This window comes from Emydura macquarii, unplaced genomic scaffold, assembly GCF_026122565.2.
Source record: "Emydura macquarii macquarii isolate MOO-44397 ecotype Brisbane River unplaced genomic scaffold, CSIRO-AGI_Emac_v2 contig_3451, whole genome shotgun sequence".
NCBI classification, from domain to species: Eukaryota; Metazoa; Chordata; order Testudines; family Chelidae; genus Emydura; species Emydura macquarii.
This window is the reverse complement of record NW_027133588.1, coordinates 3,945,819-3,962,107: the sequence shown is the minus strand read 5'-3', so window position 1 is coordinate 3,962,107 and position 16,289 is coordinate 3,945,819. Positions and strand designations below refer to the sequence as shown.

Genomic DNA, 16,289 nt, shown 5'->3' with positions numbered 1-16,289 from the left:
GAGTAAGAGATGCCCATGACTATGCAGTGGCAGATATTGGCATGTGACACTGGTCAGAATGAAGTTTTTGCTCTTCTGCTGCCACATCCTATTGAAGAGCAGCTCAATGAAAAATGTAATCATAGATCACCACTGGATTCATCAGCAAACTTAACAGATCAATGCATAAATGTAGAAACTTTGATGCCAGCCACATTACAGAGGAACCTTTATATTCAGAACCCCAGAGAATTTAGGGATTCTCCCAGGTAGGCATCTACTCATGATGGAAAATACCACTTGGGCTACTGGGGGAAATTTTTTATAATCAGTATGGAGATGCCTCCTGTACAGCACCATTTTGAAAATCATCAAGAGGAAGGCATGGTGATCTCACACATGGCTGTTGCTGGAATCTGGTTTGCCTGCATGTCTGGATCTATACTCCACTTGTTCCACAATGAAACACTTAATCATCTCCAGGACATTAACATTGCCATTCCTATACACAATATGTCATCAGGACAGCAATGTGTTTCTGTGACTGGTCTAATGTTGTGTCATGGATCATTGTTGTTTGGAACAAATCTGGGTATTTCAGTAGCACTACCAGTTCCTTGTTAGCAAAGAATTCCAAAAGGAACTGGAAGGGACTGGTATCGATGTGTGAACATAATGGCTAAGTTAAATTCCTTATAATGGCTACAGTTATAAGCAACAAAAACAAATCCAGAAACAGTCTACCCTCTAATTCAGGATCTAATGACTAAAATCTGTCCTGCACAATGAAAGACCGGGTTTCCCTAAGTAACACTCATGGCAGCACAATTGGACCAGGAGTTTCCACAGGGGTCCATTACACAAAGAAGGAACTCGTCTGCATCATCTGGGTCTCTAACATTGTCTCATGGTTCAAAGTCCCTAGAACACAGGTGTCACAGGGTGAGCTGGCCCTTTAAGGTGGCAGGTGTAGCTTGCCTCCACAGCTGGAGGGAATGAGAAAGCACAAGGATCATATAAGTAGGAATCAGGTCTGCTGGGAGATAGGACAGCCTGTGGTCATCCAGGGAGAATGGAACTGGGAGTGAGTGCTCCATTGAAAAACAAGCAGTAAGCCAGGGAGGCCAATCTAAGCAAACAAGAAGAGGTTTGGGAAAGGAAAAACAGAGATATAGGGCCCAGCTGTTTGGAGTCTCAGGGCAGGAACCCATAATAGAAGGTGGGCATGGATTCCCGTTGTGCAGTTTGCCTTGTGAGGTGGTACAGCCATGCCTGCCAACAATGGAACAGGGATGAAGGAACTGATTGGAGTAAGGAGGGTGGGAAGCTGAGCTCTGGGGAAGAGCAACAGACTATTGTGAAACAGGATAGACCCTGAGAGGAAGGCTGTGCCTAGCATGATGCTTGGGCAGAAGATTTGGGATGGCCTTGTGATTAACTCCAAAGGGATGTGCTTTTGTCACTTAGCCAAGGAAATTGAGGCAGAGGATGGGCCCAAAGTCAGATTGGGTAGGAACCTGCTACAATAGGCCTATCATAGGGTAGTGTCATTTGAGTTTTTAAAGGATCAAAGCATCTCACAAAAGATCTAAGAAAATGAAATGCAGAGATAATTAAAACTCATTGAGTTCTTGGTCGTCAAATTGCTAAAGGACTAGGATATGTTGTAGGAGGAAGTCAGTAAAGTAAAGGATTTCTGGGCAGAGGTCATCCCCTAGTTTGCAGCTAAAGGACTTGGGTTCAGATCCTCAAAAGGTATTTATGCATCTAACTCTCACTGAAACAAATAGGAGGTAGGCTCTTAAATACCACTGAGGTTCTGAGCCCTGGGATCTGGTGTCTCTCCACTTTCACCACACAGTAGGAGATCCTCCAAAATAATAATAATAATTGTATAAAAGCAAGTATAGGCAAAGCATTGATTCTGGAGAAAGTGCAGAGACCTTGGGTGAACACCAGGGCAGAAGAGTTTAAAAAAAAACACTAAGCATTGCTGCTTTGCTGTCGTCAAAAGAGGTTAAATTGTAACTCAGCTTTTGAGTCTGTCTAATGTTACTCCATCATGTCAACATATGGCAAGGCAGTCATCTTTCCAACTGGAAAAAAATATGTAAGAAGAGCATTTGAACATTTGATAGTTTTGATAGTTGATAGTTTTGAAGGAAATTCTTATACCTGAGAAAGTCTGGTGCTTTGGAAATCATATTTTCGAAGTCTGCAAATGCTAGTTTCCCATCACCATCCATATCAGCTTCTTCTATCACCTTCTCACAAACTAGAGTGATTTCTTCTGCTGTGAGCTCTTCTCGTGTCAGCTTGTTGAGGGTTTTTTCTAGGTCAGATTTACAAATGAAGTTATCTGTGTTAAAATCTAAACAAGAAGAGAAAGAAAGAAAAGAAGATTGTCAATACCTCTCTCCAGATTAATTTACTCAAACAAAATGTGTACAAAAAAGAACAGCTTAAATAAATGTTTACTTCTGTCTTCAACCCCAGCAAACTTGGGGCCAATTTCTCTTGCAGCAGGTAACTCCCATTTATTTCAACATGACTTGATTTTGTAGGGTACAAGCAAGCAGTAGGCCAGCATTCAGAAGATGCTGTATTTGACCAAACATGGAGCATTTCCATCTATTCAAATCTAAAGCTCTTGGATCAACATCTGCATTCTCTCAAAGACATCTCACCTAGTTTCTGTGGCAAGTGACAGACTGCATGTCTGTTTAGAAGAGCTGATATTCTCTGTGGGCCAACCAGTAACGGGCAACATAATTACTTGTTGCCTGATCCAGCAACATGTGGACTTCCATGGGAGGTCATGGCATGGAGCAACTCACAGAATCAAGCCTTTATCAAGAACACTGCAGTCTGTTTCCCCATTCATATAACAAATACTTGGCGGGATGAATTAAGGTTTGGAAAGTGCTTTGAAAACAAAGCACCCTATCTGCAAAGTATTATTTTTAGAGTTCCCATTCAATCTGGGTTTCTGCTAAGATTGAGGTTTTGAGACACCAATCATAGAGTTGATGGGGGAATAGCAAATTATGATATGGCTCCATCTATCATACAAACAGCTAATAATTTGCCAATAAATCTCCATGTAGCACTTCCATGGTCACAAAAGCGCAGAACAGAGTTGTCCACTGAGCAGCAATATTCCAATCCTGATGGAGCTGTCAGATTTGCAGCCTTGTACACCTCAAAATTTAGTGGATTGTCTGCCAAGAAAATATACACATAGCAGGTTTGTTTCCTACCTGTTTTTCTGTCATGGTCTATAGCCAAATGGTTGCCTTTCTCTGCTCTCACTAAGTAAACCCTAAGCAGGCTGTTCACAAGCAGATGGCTCTTTTTCTTTGCTTGGGCGGAAACGTGCTCCAGCAGGGGGTTGGTGGATATATGCATAGTATCAGCAGAGGAAATGGTGTGTGCGCACAGCTATATGGCATTGTGACAAATGTCTCTCAATAGATTAGGAGGAAAAAAACACTCTCCCCCCCTAATCTGAGAAAGCGGCTGTGTGAGGTGATCGCCTGGATAGTGGCCACCCCACTATCCACAGATAATAAAATAATAACCAGCAATTATACAGAGCTTCTCTATTTATAAATCCTCATGCCCTTTATAACAAGGAGTAAGGGTCATTACCATTTCCTGCATCTGATGAAATGGACAACAGGAAAGTGACTTGCCCAGCATCACAACACAGATCAATGGCAGAGCCAGGAATAGAACCCAGGTCTCATGCCTCCTGGTCTTATCAGACATGCAGATTACACTAGTAATGTAATGTAATCACCAGTCCTTGTATAGCGAGCAACACTCTGACTCGCACCAGTCTGTCTTCAGAGAAGATGATGGCTGATGTAGGAGACTAGGGTGGCAACACAACATAAGGGAATGTAATGGGAAAGGAAAAGTTTCCTGCAAAGATTCCATTGTTTTATTTTTTGCCTGGTGCATTGCGCTATTTTTTATGTTTGTTAGTATCTCCAGCATCAAAAAGGCAACTGTTGTGAGCAAATGGTGAGTTTTGTTTTTACATTTCAGCTGATGTCAGGACTCTTGTCTCAGTGGAGATTATGGAGGGACACTGAATTTAGAAACATTTCACTCACTAATTTTGAATCTCAGAATCTCACATATACTTTCATTGTCACTGCCAACTGTTCCATTTTACATGGGTATGGATGGAACACACACTGACTAGGAGGTTACATAGACACCTACCAATAATGCAAAACAACAGTATTTGCAGACCAGTGTTTGGTAGTAATGTATCTCAACCTAAGGTGTTTTGCAATTACTTCTGCAAATGTATAACAGAATGCCTGTTAAAAGACCACTGTGAACTTTTTTTTTAATCGGCCTTTGAAAATAGATTAGATTAGTATGTTACATTTAATTATGAATTTCAAGAGGACATTTAGCATGCTGTATTAAAGGATTATAGAACAGTGATTCAGTGGGTATGAATTTATATGCAAGGCCTATAGCATGTGGCAGCTGATTTTATGATACAGAAAACATTCTGGGAGGCTTGGTTTAGCTCTAATTGGTTAGAAAAATATGCATTCAGCAAACCTGGAAACAGCTGTTACTTTAAACTAGATATTTTAAACACGGCCTAGATGATCACAGTGGTCCCTTCTGGCCTTGGAATCCAATAATTATTCTCTGTGTCCACTGAAGGTAGGAGAAGAAGAAATTGGCTTAATCTGGAGCAGGGAAGATTTAGGTTAGATATTAGGAAACACTCTAAGGATAGTTAAGATCTGGAATATGCTTCCATGGGAAGCTGTGGAATCCCCATCATTGGAGGTTTTAAAGAACAGGTTAGACAAACACCTCTCAGGGATGGTTAGGTTTTCTTGGTCCTGCCTCAGCGCAGGGGGCTGGGTTTTATGACTTCTTGAGGTCTTTCCCAGCCCTACATTCCCATGATTCTATTCATCTAAACTGTTATGAGTAAGACTGTAAGAAAGGTGTGAATTTTTTTGTTCAAAAGTTGCGGCCACAGTTTGTTCAAGTTGAGGTTTCAGTGCAGTCACACCAAAACTGCAATTCTGTCCAACATCCAGCCCTGCTCTCCCCCACCGCCTGAGAAGGGAGTTTGCCATCTCATCCTGAGAGGGCGGAAGCACACAGGCTGGGCACCCCTGCCTCAGTGGTAGCATCAGCACAGGTTCTCTTTCCCCCTGCACTGCAGCTCCCTGATGGGCCAAGCTGCTGGGTGCTCACTGCCAGCCCTGGTGCTGCTGCTAGAGGCAGGGACCAACCGCTCTGCAGCTAGCTCTGTGCACCTACGCTCCCCGCCTTGGGACAGGACCACAAATAACCTCCCTGCCAACAAAGAGAACAGCCAGCTTGAAATGTTGCCCCTGCATTGTGACCCCATGCACCTGTTGACAACACACACACTCAAATATACAGCAACTACACAAAGTTGCAGACAGAGGCTAAAAAGATGCAGTTTCCACAACAAAATTGTGTTCCATGATTTTCTTACAGCCTTAGTTACAATCCATTTAATGCATCTGTTGACAGATGTTGTCATAACATAAAGGGTAAATGACTAATAATTTAGGTGAAAAAATAAATACTAATTTTTATAGAGAGGCTTTTAAATTTTAATGTTATTGTGGGATTTCCCCTCCTCCCAAATTTAAAAACATTCTCCTATAGTGTTTGCCACCCAGTCACTGAAAATTGTACCATTACTTGAGAACCAAGAAATAAAACATTTCATAAACAGACCAGTAAAACAGATCAATTCAGGTTAACTATTCAGCAGGAGTGAATTGCAAAAAGGAAACCAAGAGTAGAAATGGAGAAAATTGAGAGTTTTATCTTCTTTCAATTTTATTTAAGTGTTAATAGTACAACTAAGGGATTCTTTAATATAACTAAGTGCTCTATTACAGTTTATATCAGAGCTGCACAAAAAATTAACAATGACATCTGAAAATCTCAGAGTCTGAGGTTTCATTTGCATTTTGTTTTGACTTCATGGAAGTTATTTCTGTAAAATAAGAAATACCTAGTCCAGTAAAAGTGCAGTGTTTGAGCTAAAATATTGCTTAGCTGCATTACTAATAACATTTGAATCATTTTAGAGAACTCATCCTATATTCTAGTGAAAAACTTAAAATCTCTTGTTCTGTGAAATGGTTTCATAGATCATTTTTTTCCATCTAAAAATACAAAATTTCAAAACACCCACATTTCCTTAAAAAATACATGGAAGAGGGCTAACAGTGGCTTATTACCACTAGCCTGGCACTAGTCCTTTAAATACAGTTGAGTTTTGGGAAACGTAGTCTGGGAAGGACGCACAGCGGTCATCATATGACTAGTGATCACATGACTAGGCTGATAGCAACTCAAGATATAAAAGGCAAAGTCTGTTGCTCAGTGGAGGGGAGATGCTGCTCATGGGGCTTCCTATGGAGAAAACCCTGGAAGGAGCAATGGCTGAGCCAAGTCATAAGGGAAGCCCAGGCTCCAGCCTCAGCAGGAACCTCTACACTGTTATTTTCAGCTCTATTGCACAAGCCCAAGTTCAGGTGGGCTCTGAGACTTGCTGCTGCAGGTTTTTTTTGGGCGGGGAGGTTGCTTCTTTTTTGTTTGGTGGGTTTTTTGTATTTTTTTTTTGCAGTGTACAGCTTAGAGACTTTGGGAACAGGCTGGTCTAATGAGAAGGAGCTCTAAGGGAAAACAAGCCAAGGGGAAAGGTTCAGAAGGGGATGGACTCCTGTGTAACTGCTGGAGATATTGTTTTTTGAGACCTTATTAATAAGTCAGACCCTAGGAGGGGAGACTGTGCTTTGAATTTGGAAAGGTGTGATCTGTTTCAAAGACAGGGCAAGTTGAGGCAGTAATTTTGTACCGACTGTGGAGTGCTGTCTTGGCCACCTTTGCATCCAGCTTTTCTCACTAGTGCTCAATGCTTCTCAGCTGGACCCCAGGATCTAGCCACTAGTCTCTAGTTAATAAAGAACTTTCAACCTTTTGATGATTATAGAAATTAGCAGTTTGTTGCCTGAGATCTGTTATTAGTGCTTTGCAAACATTCTAGAAGCACATGAAGAGGACTCCTCTCAGGAAATTGTTGTGCAGAGATGCAATAACAAGAATATTTTTTACAAAAATGTTGCCTAAGTGCTAATATAAAAAGATTTGATTCATGTTTTCAGAACCATTTGTGCTTCATTTGGCATTCTTCCACATGTCTAAAATTAGATGCACAAAATAAGAAATGCATATTAGTATCATAAGGATCAGCTATGGGCTTGTACAGCTAATCAACAGATGTGCAAAGATATTCTAAAAAGGCCAGAATTAAAAAGCAAGAGAAGAATTCAGAAAGTATGCTTGTGTGTACAACATGCTTTCTAATTATCTTCTGGTTTCTAGAACTTAATTGATATTGGAACTCTGAAACAACCTTATTTATCTTCTTTGCTGTTATCACAATGATAAATAACATCTTTTGATATTTCAGTGGACTAAATAATACAGTATAGCTAGAGTGGAAGATCCCAGAATTACATTAAGATCATCTCACATAGCAGAACATCTCTTCCTAGGGCATAAGTCTTTCCATTGATTTTAAAGTTAAACACATGGTTTGCTGATGGGCCAGAATGCTCAGTACCTTGCAGAACTAAGCCATTAAAGTGTGAATGACCCTTATTTTGCTTTTTGGTTAAGCACGGAGCTGATGGTGAGCATCTCTCCCAAGTGGACAGTTAACCTGAATTAATGGAATCATTTATCTACAGCATCCCCGCACATTACCATAGATCTTAAAGGCATAGATTGCTTTGAGCTCTCTGGGAGCCATTTCACTGAGCACAGAGAACATGTCCACGAAGTCATTGAAGCTGAGGTTTCCGTCTCCATCCTCTGAGAAAGCCTCCACAATCCTCTCCTTGAAGGGGTTCTCCTGCATAAAACACATAGGCTTATTTTTAGAACCTGGGACTTCAAGAAAGCAGCAAGCACAGCAGTCATAAAGTGTAGCCTCTAGATTCCCTGGGAGTTTGAATAGGCTGGTGTGGAGAAAAAGATGGAGGTAGGTCAGGGAAAGAGCTGCACAGATACAGTGATCTGGATGCCAAACCCTGTTTACCTTACTCATGAAAGTAGTCCTAGGGAAATCAATGACACTACTTTTGTGAATCAGGCAAGGAAAATTTGGCCCTGAATTAATTAAAATAGTAGGAAAGATTGTGTACAAATGTTTAGTTTTTATAAATCTATATATAACAAACACCTGACACTGTAGAAGATACTAAATCGCTTCCCATGCCTACCATGATGGGTCAGTTGGTCATGTTGATGTAAGAATCAATGTCACTCCCAGAAGCATGGCTTTTTATAGGGGTAATTTCAGGACTGACTCTGAAGGTACTTTGTAATAGTGTGTACGTCACAGTCAAATAAATGACCTTATTTTTCAGTAAATTGGTATCTCTGTAGTCAGAAGAATTCAAAGTTTGCCAGCTCACATATTTTGATATATATACATTATTGAGTATATATTTTCAAACACATCACAGTCATATATTTATGTATCTTTGTAAGCGGAAAATGAAAGTGACCAAGATGAGCTATATCCTTTAAAAAAAAAAATCCTATTGCCTCCAAGTTCCAGGCAGCAAATGAATTGAACAGAAAGTCAACAAGGAAAAATGTGAATCCATGCCACCTTATTTTTAATTCAAAAAAGAAATAATAGAATCAGAAATGGAAGGACCTCAAGAAATCATTGAATTCAGCCCTCTGTGTTGATGCAGGATCAAGTAACACTAGACCATCCATGACAGGTGTTTGTCCAGCCTGTTCCTAAAACCTCCAATGATGGGGATTCCACAATCGCCTTTGGAAGCCCATTCTAGAATTTAACTACCCTTATACTAAAAGTTTTTCCTAATATCTAACCTAAGTTGTCCTTGCTGCAGATTAAGCTCATTACTTTTTGTCTTACCTTTAGTGGACATGGAGAATAAATTAATCAGTTCTCTATATAACAGCTTTAACATACGTGAAGAATGTTATCAGGTCCCCCCTCAGTCTCCTTTCTGAAGACTAAACTTGTTCAGTTTTTTTAACTTTTCCTGATAGGTCAGGTTTTCTAAACCTTTTTTTTTTTTTTTTTAATTCTTTTTTGCTCTTCTTTGGACTCTCTCTAATTTGCCCACAGCTTTTCCAAAGGGAGGTGCCCAGAACTGGACACAGTATTCCAACAGAGTGCCAAATGCCAAGTAGAACAGGACAATTACCTCCCATGTCTTATGTACGACAATCCTGTTAATACACCCCAAAATTATATTAGCCTGTTTAGCAAGTGAATCACATTGAAATCATACTATAAGTTTTACAAGAAAATAAATAGTACATTCAGAGAATGAAATATATATCATAAGTGACACTCGGGGTTGTCAAACTTAAATTAAAACCTAGTTCTTTGTTATGCATAGATTTTTGTAGAATCCATGTGGTCCAAAACGGACTGTGGTATTGTACAATCATGGTCCAGATATACCACTGGTACCATGCTTCCATAGTACTCTACTTCTTTAGGAGCAATTCTTTATATACTGTATCTGTTTTTCACTGCCCTTTTTTCTAAGCCAAACAAAAAATACAATGCCAGCCTCAGCCCAACCTTTCTAAATAACTCTACAACCCCCACCTCAGTGCTTCCATGCAATGGAGCGAAACCAAATATGGGGAAACAAACAGAAAGACACAACTAGTCATGACAAATAGCAAATAAAACTTAGTAGAAATTACGGAACAGATCTTGTGTGTCATTTTTAAAAAACGAGTGACAGTATTTGAATGGTACAATCCTTCTGTTGATGTAGCTCTCCTGCCAATACTGAATCACTATACATTCCTATGGCAATGAGTTTAAGCAATTCCAATAACCTTCAAAGAAAACACTGCTGGCACCTATGATTGTGGCATTCTGCTGTAAATAATTGATTGCCACTTTATATGAAGTTGACTAGATTATTAAAGGTTTCTTTTTTTCCTCTTTTTGATGTATTTCTCAGGCTCACTGAGACTGTGCATGTTCCCATGAATAAGGTATCATATAATTTCTGTAGCAGCTATAAATCAGGAATGTGAAACAAATTTAATAAACTAGGTCATTCACAGTAACTTTTTGTACAAGCTGATCAACTGTTTCTAATTACAATTTATAATGAAATTTCATATGAAGCTGCCTTTGGGAGGTGAATGGCCAAAAAAAATGCTTATTGATTATTTTTCAGTTTTACTCAAACCCCCTGCTGATGACTCCCATGCAGTATATGTGCAGTATTGGAACACAGCAGCATTTTCTGAGACTACCAAGTTAACGGAGACTACTAAATTGATGGAGTATATACAAAGCAGAGTACCATGAATAGATTAATATTTTATACTTATATAGCACCTTTCAACCTGAAGGTCCTAAAGTGCTTTACAAGGATAGAAACAGGAGTCACTTCACTAACTAAATGCTGCAGCCTCTAAGGTGAAATGCAGCTATTGTTTAATGGCACCCAGCAGCTTAGGACAAGAAGTGATAAACAGGGTATCTAAGTGAAACCATAAGGGGAACTTAGCAGAAATGGAATTTGTCAGACACATGTGGTTAACATTAGAGATATTGATGTTTTGTTATGAAAACAAAACTATGCAAAAAGTTATCTAATTTAAAATGTGGGCCAGTTTGCTGGGGTTTACAAAGCTTGGATGCGACCAAATCTGAGCAAACCTGTGCTGATGCTTAGAGAAGTTAGTCTGACCCAAAAAACCTGTGCCCGAGATCCTCAGCTGGTGTAAATCAGCATAGTTCTATTGACTTCAAAGATGCTGTGCAAATTTACACCAGCTTACGTATTGGCTCTTGTAGATGTAACAGCCCTGAACTCCAGGGGTTTACAAAACCAAAGTCTGGACTTTGTGATTGGGCTTTTCTCCATCTGGAGCTTCATTATTCAAACTCAGTGAAACTCAGTGATTTCTGCTGATTGAGTTTGTTGGTTGTTTGAATCCCAAAATCAAAGCAAGACTCAGGACACATAAACCCAACTGGACTGAAAAGTACAGAAAAAGAAAGTTAACTCCATTCTAAGGAACATAATCAAAAATCCAACAAGTAACTCAGTCCAGATCCCATTAGAGTTCAGTGGAAGTTGATACCAATGGAAATGGAGTTAAAGTCCATCTGAAAGAGGATTAATAAATTCCCAGTTTTTAGGGAATACTGATTTCTAGGAATGGACTGGATGTGATGTAAAAGGCCTTTTTACTTTAGTTTCTATGAAATGGTTTTCTTCAGAGCAGACTTTATTACAACTGGAACTTATGCCAGTACAATTTGCAAACTGACACATCAGAGGGAGCATTTGTGTAATGAACTGGTTTGGGACACACACAGATACCCTTAACATCAGTGAAGATCACACCTAGGACCTTCTGCAGCACAAGTGCAAGATCTGGTCATATTTACAGAAAAGATGTATTGTACTTTCATAAGTCTAGTTACCAGTTCAACGTGTCATTCACCTAGAAAAAACAAATAACCCAACCATGGATTAACGGGTCCTGAGTATATTTCTTAAATGATTCTGTATCTTTGCCCAACGGATCTTTCAAATTTGAGTGAAAAATGAAATCTTTCCTACATCAATTTCTTTCTTTTACCTTCCCCACATTATGTATCTTAGGGGAGGTATAGTTTGCATAATGGAAAGTATTAGTTAGTCTAACAGATACTTTTCAAATCCTTTACATAATTCCATTACCTCTGCTCTAAAGAGCACAGATTAGAGTTCCATAATATTTAAAGGAAAAAGCATTTTCATATAAACTGCAGGGGGGAAAGATTGTGTTCCTTCCTAGCTTCTTGTGTTCCCTTCAGCATTAATTGTTTTTAAAAGAACCACTGTAAAATTCAAAACCTGGCTTTAGCTTGTTAAAAAAGCTTTTTATGTCCTCTCACAATACAAATTAAAGGGAGAGAGAAAAGCAGGAAATAATTGTTAATGCTGAGAATTCTGCTATCTAACAGACTGTTTGAGCATTGCTCTGGTGGTTGAGATCATCAGAACCCCCTTGGATGGTTTATAACATAACAATTGTCATGATTCTTTAGGCTCGTTATTACCCTTTAACCCACCTTTGTTATAACCATGACCCTTTCTATGGATTTTTTGAGTATGCTACAATACACATTATGAAATGCAGTCCTGGAGTATAATGCACTAAGGCAGCCCCTGACCATTACATTGTGTGTGTAACTATATGGAAGCTTTTCTGCCATTCTAGTTATGAATCCTAACATGCAATTTGTTGTTTATTCCTGCCCTACCATTTTGCTCCAAAGCCTTTTTATAGAACATTCATGTTTTGCTTTAATTCCATCCATTTTGTATTTATCTGTAGTTCAACCAGTGAATTCAGAACACTATGTACTGTTAGCATGAGCTGATTGCGCTTTGGAAATATGAGGTTACAAGGCACAGATAAGTAAAGTAATACTCAGGGCTGTGAACAGGTCAAGATAACCAAGCAGGAGTGGCATGGTTGTTATTAAGAAAAGCTTTTATATCAAGACAAATCTTGAGAGTGCTCTCCCTTCAATGTTTGCACATAAATCCACATTGACTTTAATGGAGGAATTTCACTGCATCAACAAGAGAATAATCTGTTAGGTGGCTTAAGGAAGGTCATGTTAGGATGTTTGAAATTGAAATGGACTTGGTCTGAACTGGCCAGAATGAAAAGTCCTCCCAAATCTGAGGGTGGTTTGGTTTGGGCCCATCTCTACTTTTAATCTGAAATGTTCATATAGTGGATGGATACTTTAAATAGCTAAAATGTTCACTAGCAGAGGTGACCCATCATATGCTGATTAAAAAACAATTGTATAACTCAGGCTGGGCAGATATAATTATTTTTAGAACTTCTGGGACTATCCTGTCTGTCTTTAAACATTTTGCTGCTTTCTGAAATGTGGCAAATAGTAAAACAGAAACCCAACAACTGCCACTGGATAAAGCAAACCAGACAATAAGAAAAAGCCTTTGCTGGTCATGAACTGGATTTTTGTGTAGAGTGTTCTGGTGCCACATAAACACAGGAAGAAGAGCTCAGATGAAGATTCAAGGGTGCAAAAGTGGCATTGAGCATCCCCGCCCTGCACCCACCTGACAGGGAGATGCAGGGGACCCTGAAGCCAACAGAGGGATGTGGAGGTGGAATGGTTCCAGAAGAATGCTGTGAGGGAATGCCTGCATAGTTACCTTACATACCCATAGGACCCCCATGTCTTGCAGGACAGGTTGATAGGATTACCAGGGCCTAAAGCATGAGAGGGGATAGGTGGAACAAAAAGGCTCCCTCCAATATAAGCTAATTCTAGAAAGTGAAGTTAGCACTGGTTTTTCAGTCAGAAAGCATGGTTTGTAAAGGAAAAGATGATCATATTGGATGTGCCCATCTGGTCCTAAAGGAAGACCTCTGCTCAATAGGTTTCAGTTGAATATCAAAACCCCTCCAGGTCCAGGCTATTCATAGTGATGCCCCCTGATATATTAGCACTGTGTTGTGTAATGGGACTGTTAACATTTAGAAAATCCAGAATCTCCTGGAACCGCTCCTGAGATGGGATAAATTGGTGTAGCTCTATTGACTTCAATGGAACAAAACAGACTTACATCAGCTGAGGATATGGCCTACTATGTTTATATATTTTCCTGTCCCAACAGTGAATCTCTTCTCTCACTTTATCATGAATTAACGCATGATACATGGCAGATGAAGATTTGTGGCTGTCGGCAAACTTTCTCTCCTTGAGTCATAGAAGTCACATTTAAATTCAGTCTGGCTCAACCATTCCTGTGTGCGGCAGTGATCCCTCTTCCTCTATATCTAATTCTCTCTGAATCTAACTTAGAAAAGTGCATTATTGATTCTATGTATCAGATTCTGCGGCTGTGGTGCTGAGCTCAGTCTTGGCAGCAACTACAATGATACAAAAAAAAAAAAAAAAGCCTGTGTGAGAAACACCAGGTACACAGGAAATCTCCCAAATGTACTTAGAATTCAATAGCTGTTTTGTTTGTTTCTTTTCAGAGACTCAGATGTTAGCTTTATCTTCAAGTCTATGATGATGAAAAGTTACTGATCGGAAATACTACTGCAGGGATCTCTTTGGCACTCCATTTGGAAAAGCTGCAACTGCAGAGCTATAGTATGCATCTTTTCTTTGTGCCTGAGTCAAAGCAACCACTGCCGTTAGATTTAAACTCTTTGGGCAGAGACTATTTTTGTTCTATTTTTATGGCCCCTAGCACAATGCAGTTCTGGTCCATGACTTGGGCTTCTAGGTATGATCACAATACAAATTAATAATAATCATAATCATAATAATATTCTAAGGCAGCTCTGGGAAAAATAGGAAATCAAATCCCTTCCTCCAAACCAAATTCCTCGCTGCAAGCAAATTCACCAGGCACTGAAATACAGATCTCTTTACAAATAATCAGAGTCAGTTTCTCAACCAACAAAATTTGCAATCTGACAGCAACCTTTTCAAGAAATTTACAAATTCTGATGAAACTGAAAAACAAACTATTGTATAATAACCACAAATCTGGCACTGAATTCTGTCACACTGTTTTCACAAAGCAAGATCCAAGATTTTCATCCGGCTCCATTCCCCTATAGACTCCTTCTCAAAGCCAGCCTTAAAGATTTTGCATATTCTCACTGAGAAGACCAAAAAAGGTAATTTTAACAACTCTGGCCCATAAGGAAACACCATTACAGCCTAACCCTTCCTACGCAGGCTGTCTCAATCTTAGGAGGGGGAGTCTTATTCCTGCAATTCAAAATCTGATCACATTAAGAAACTTCTGTTTTGTGCCTCATTAATTATTTAGCACCAAGTATCATGTTCTGCTGCAACTATACCTATTCAATGGATGTTCTCTCACAACAGGCAGCTTCTTAGAGACTTCACCATTTGGGGCCCAATCCAAAGCCCACTGAAAACAATAGCTATAGAATTTTTGTAATAAACCTCTCCGATGGGTCCCACTCCAGTTCTAATGATCCCTGTTGATAGCTATAATGGTCCCCTATTCTCTAAGGAGTTCATATAGTGAGTTTTCCTGTAAGTGCCTGATCCTTGAGGTCAAACAGGATTTTTGCCACTGACGTCATATGGGAGCAACACCAGGGTCTTTCAGTTGTCCTAACAACTCACTTCTCATAGGGCCATTAACCACCTTTTGAGAGTTATAATTTTTGTCAGTGCCATTCAGTCTGGATTCCTACCACTGAACTAAAGCCAGTGGGTTTCATATCTCATTACCAATACCCAGAGATCTCCAGTTAATCCAGTTCTTCCAGTTTGGTGTTTATATAAAATGAAAGGTGTGCTTGCCTGGTCATATTTACCCCACAATCTCTTAGATTGTGATGGGTGTATTGCTGGTATGACATTAGAGATACACATTTCATATCTACATAAAACGTCCTTGCGGAGGATGGATGAGTCAAAGAAACAATTTCTAAATCAAACAGCCCTGGGTGATGAATGGATTTCTGAGTGGTGTAATTCAGTTTGCATGCAATGTGTCTGAAAAAGCAACAACAGGTAGAAGGTAAAACTCAAATGGGGACATATTTCCATTCTGCAAAAGTGCTTTAAATGTGAAGCATATGTTGCTTTACCCTCCTCTTCACCAAGTATGTGAGCTGATTAGTTTCTTCAAATACCCCATTTTTCACTTTGTGTCAGTGTAGAAATGGCAACTGGCACTATCTGGTATATAACACAGTACCCCAAACAACACTACTTTGCACTTCTATAGAGTACTGTTCATCCAATACTCTGACAGCAATTCAGAGCAGTGATTAAGTATTAACCCCATTTTACAGAGAAGTATACTTATCTGATATAGAGAGGTATAGAGGAGCCAAATCCTTGGTCCCACTCTAGTTGCCTTGCACCACCTCAGTGATGCACAACAACTGGAAACTCAATGGATCTGGCCCCGGTGATTCCCCTAGCATCAGGAATTCCCTAGGTGTAACAGAGCTACCAGGGAAGATTTATGCCATCCACCCTTAAAGCAAGAAGGAGAAGGATGTGTGGACAGATTACTTTTGCACTCCACAGACCCTAGGCTGCTGGAATGTCCCTTTCAGGCCACAGGCAAAGGACCATAAATCAGAGCCACCTGGGTGTTGCTATAAGTTACTCTGTGAGTTGACTGTAGGACTAGGGAGAA

The 16,289-nt window shown here is 39.7% G+C and overlaps 1 protein-coding gene across 3 annotated transcripts in view; it reads right to left on the bottom strand.

Moving 5' to 3' along the window:
* The window catches only part of CIB2 (calcium and integrin binding family member 2), a 108,962-nt gene that overhangs the window by 21,999 nt on the left and 70,674 nt on the right, over window positions 1–16,289 (bottom strand). For all 3 annotated transcript variants that reach the window (XM_067534543.1, XM_067534542.1, XM_067534544.1), the window contains exons 4-5: window positions 7,783–7,930; window positions 2,155–2,350 (exon numbers count right to left, since the gene is read on the bottom strand). In XM_067534543.1, the coding sequence (XP_067390644.1) occupies window positions 2,155–2,350; window positions 7,783–7,930 (344 nt within the window). The remainder of the gene's footprint in view (window positions 1–2,154; window positions 2,351–7,782; window positions 7,931–16,289) is intronic.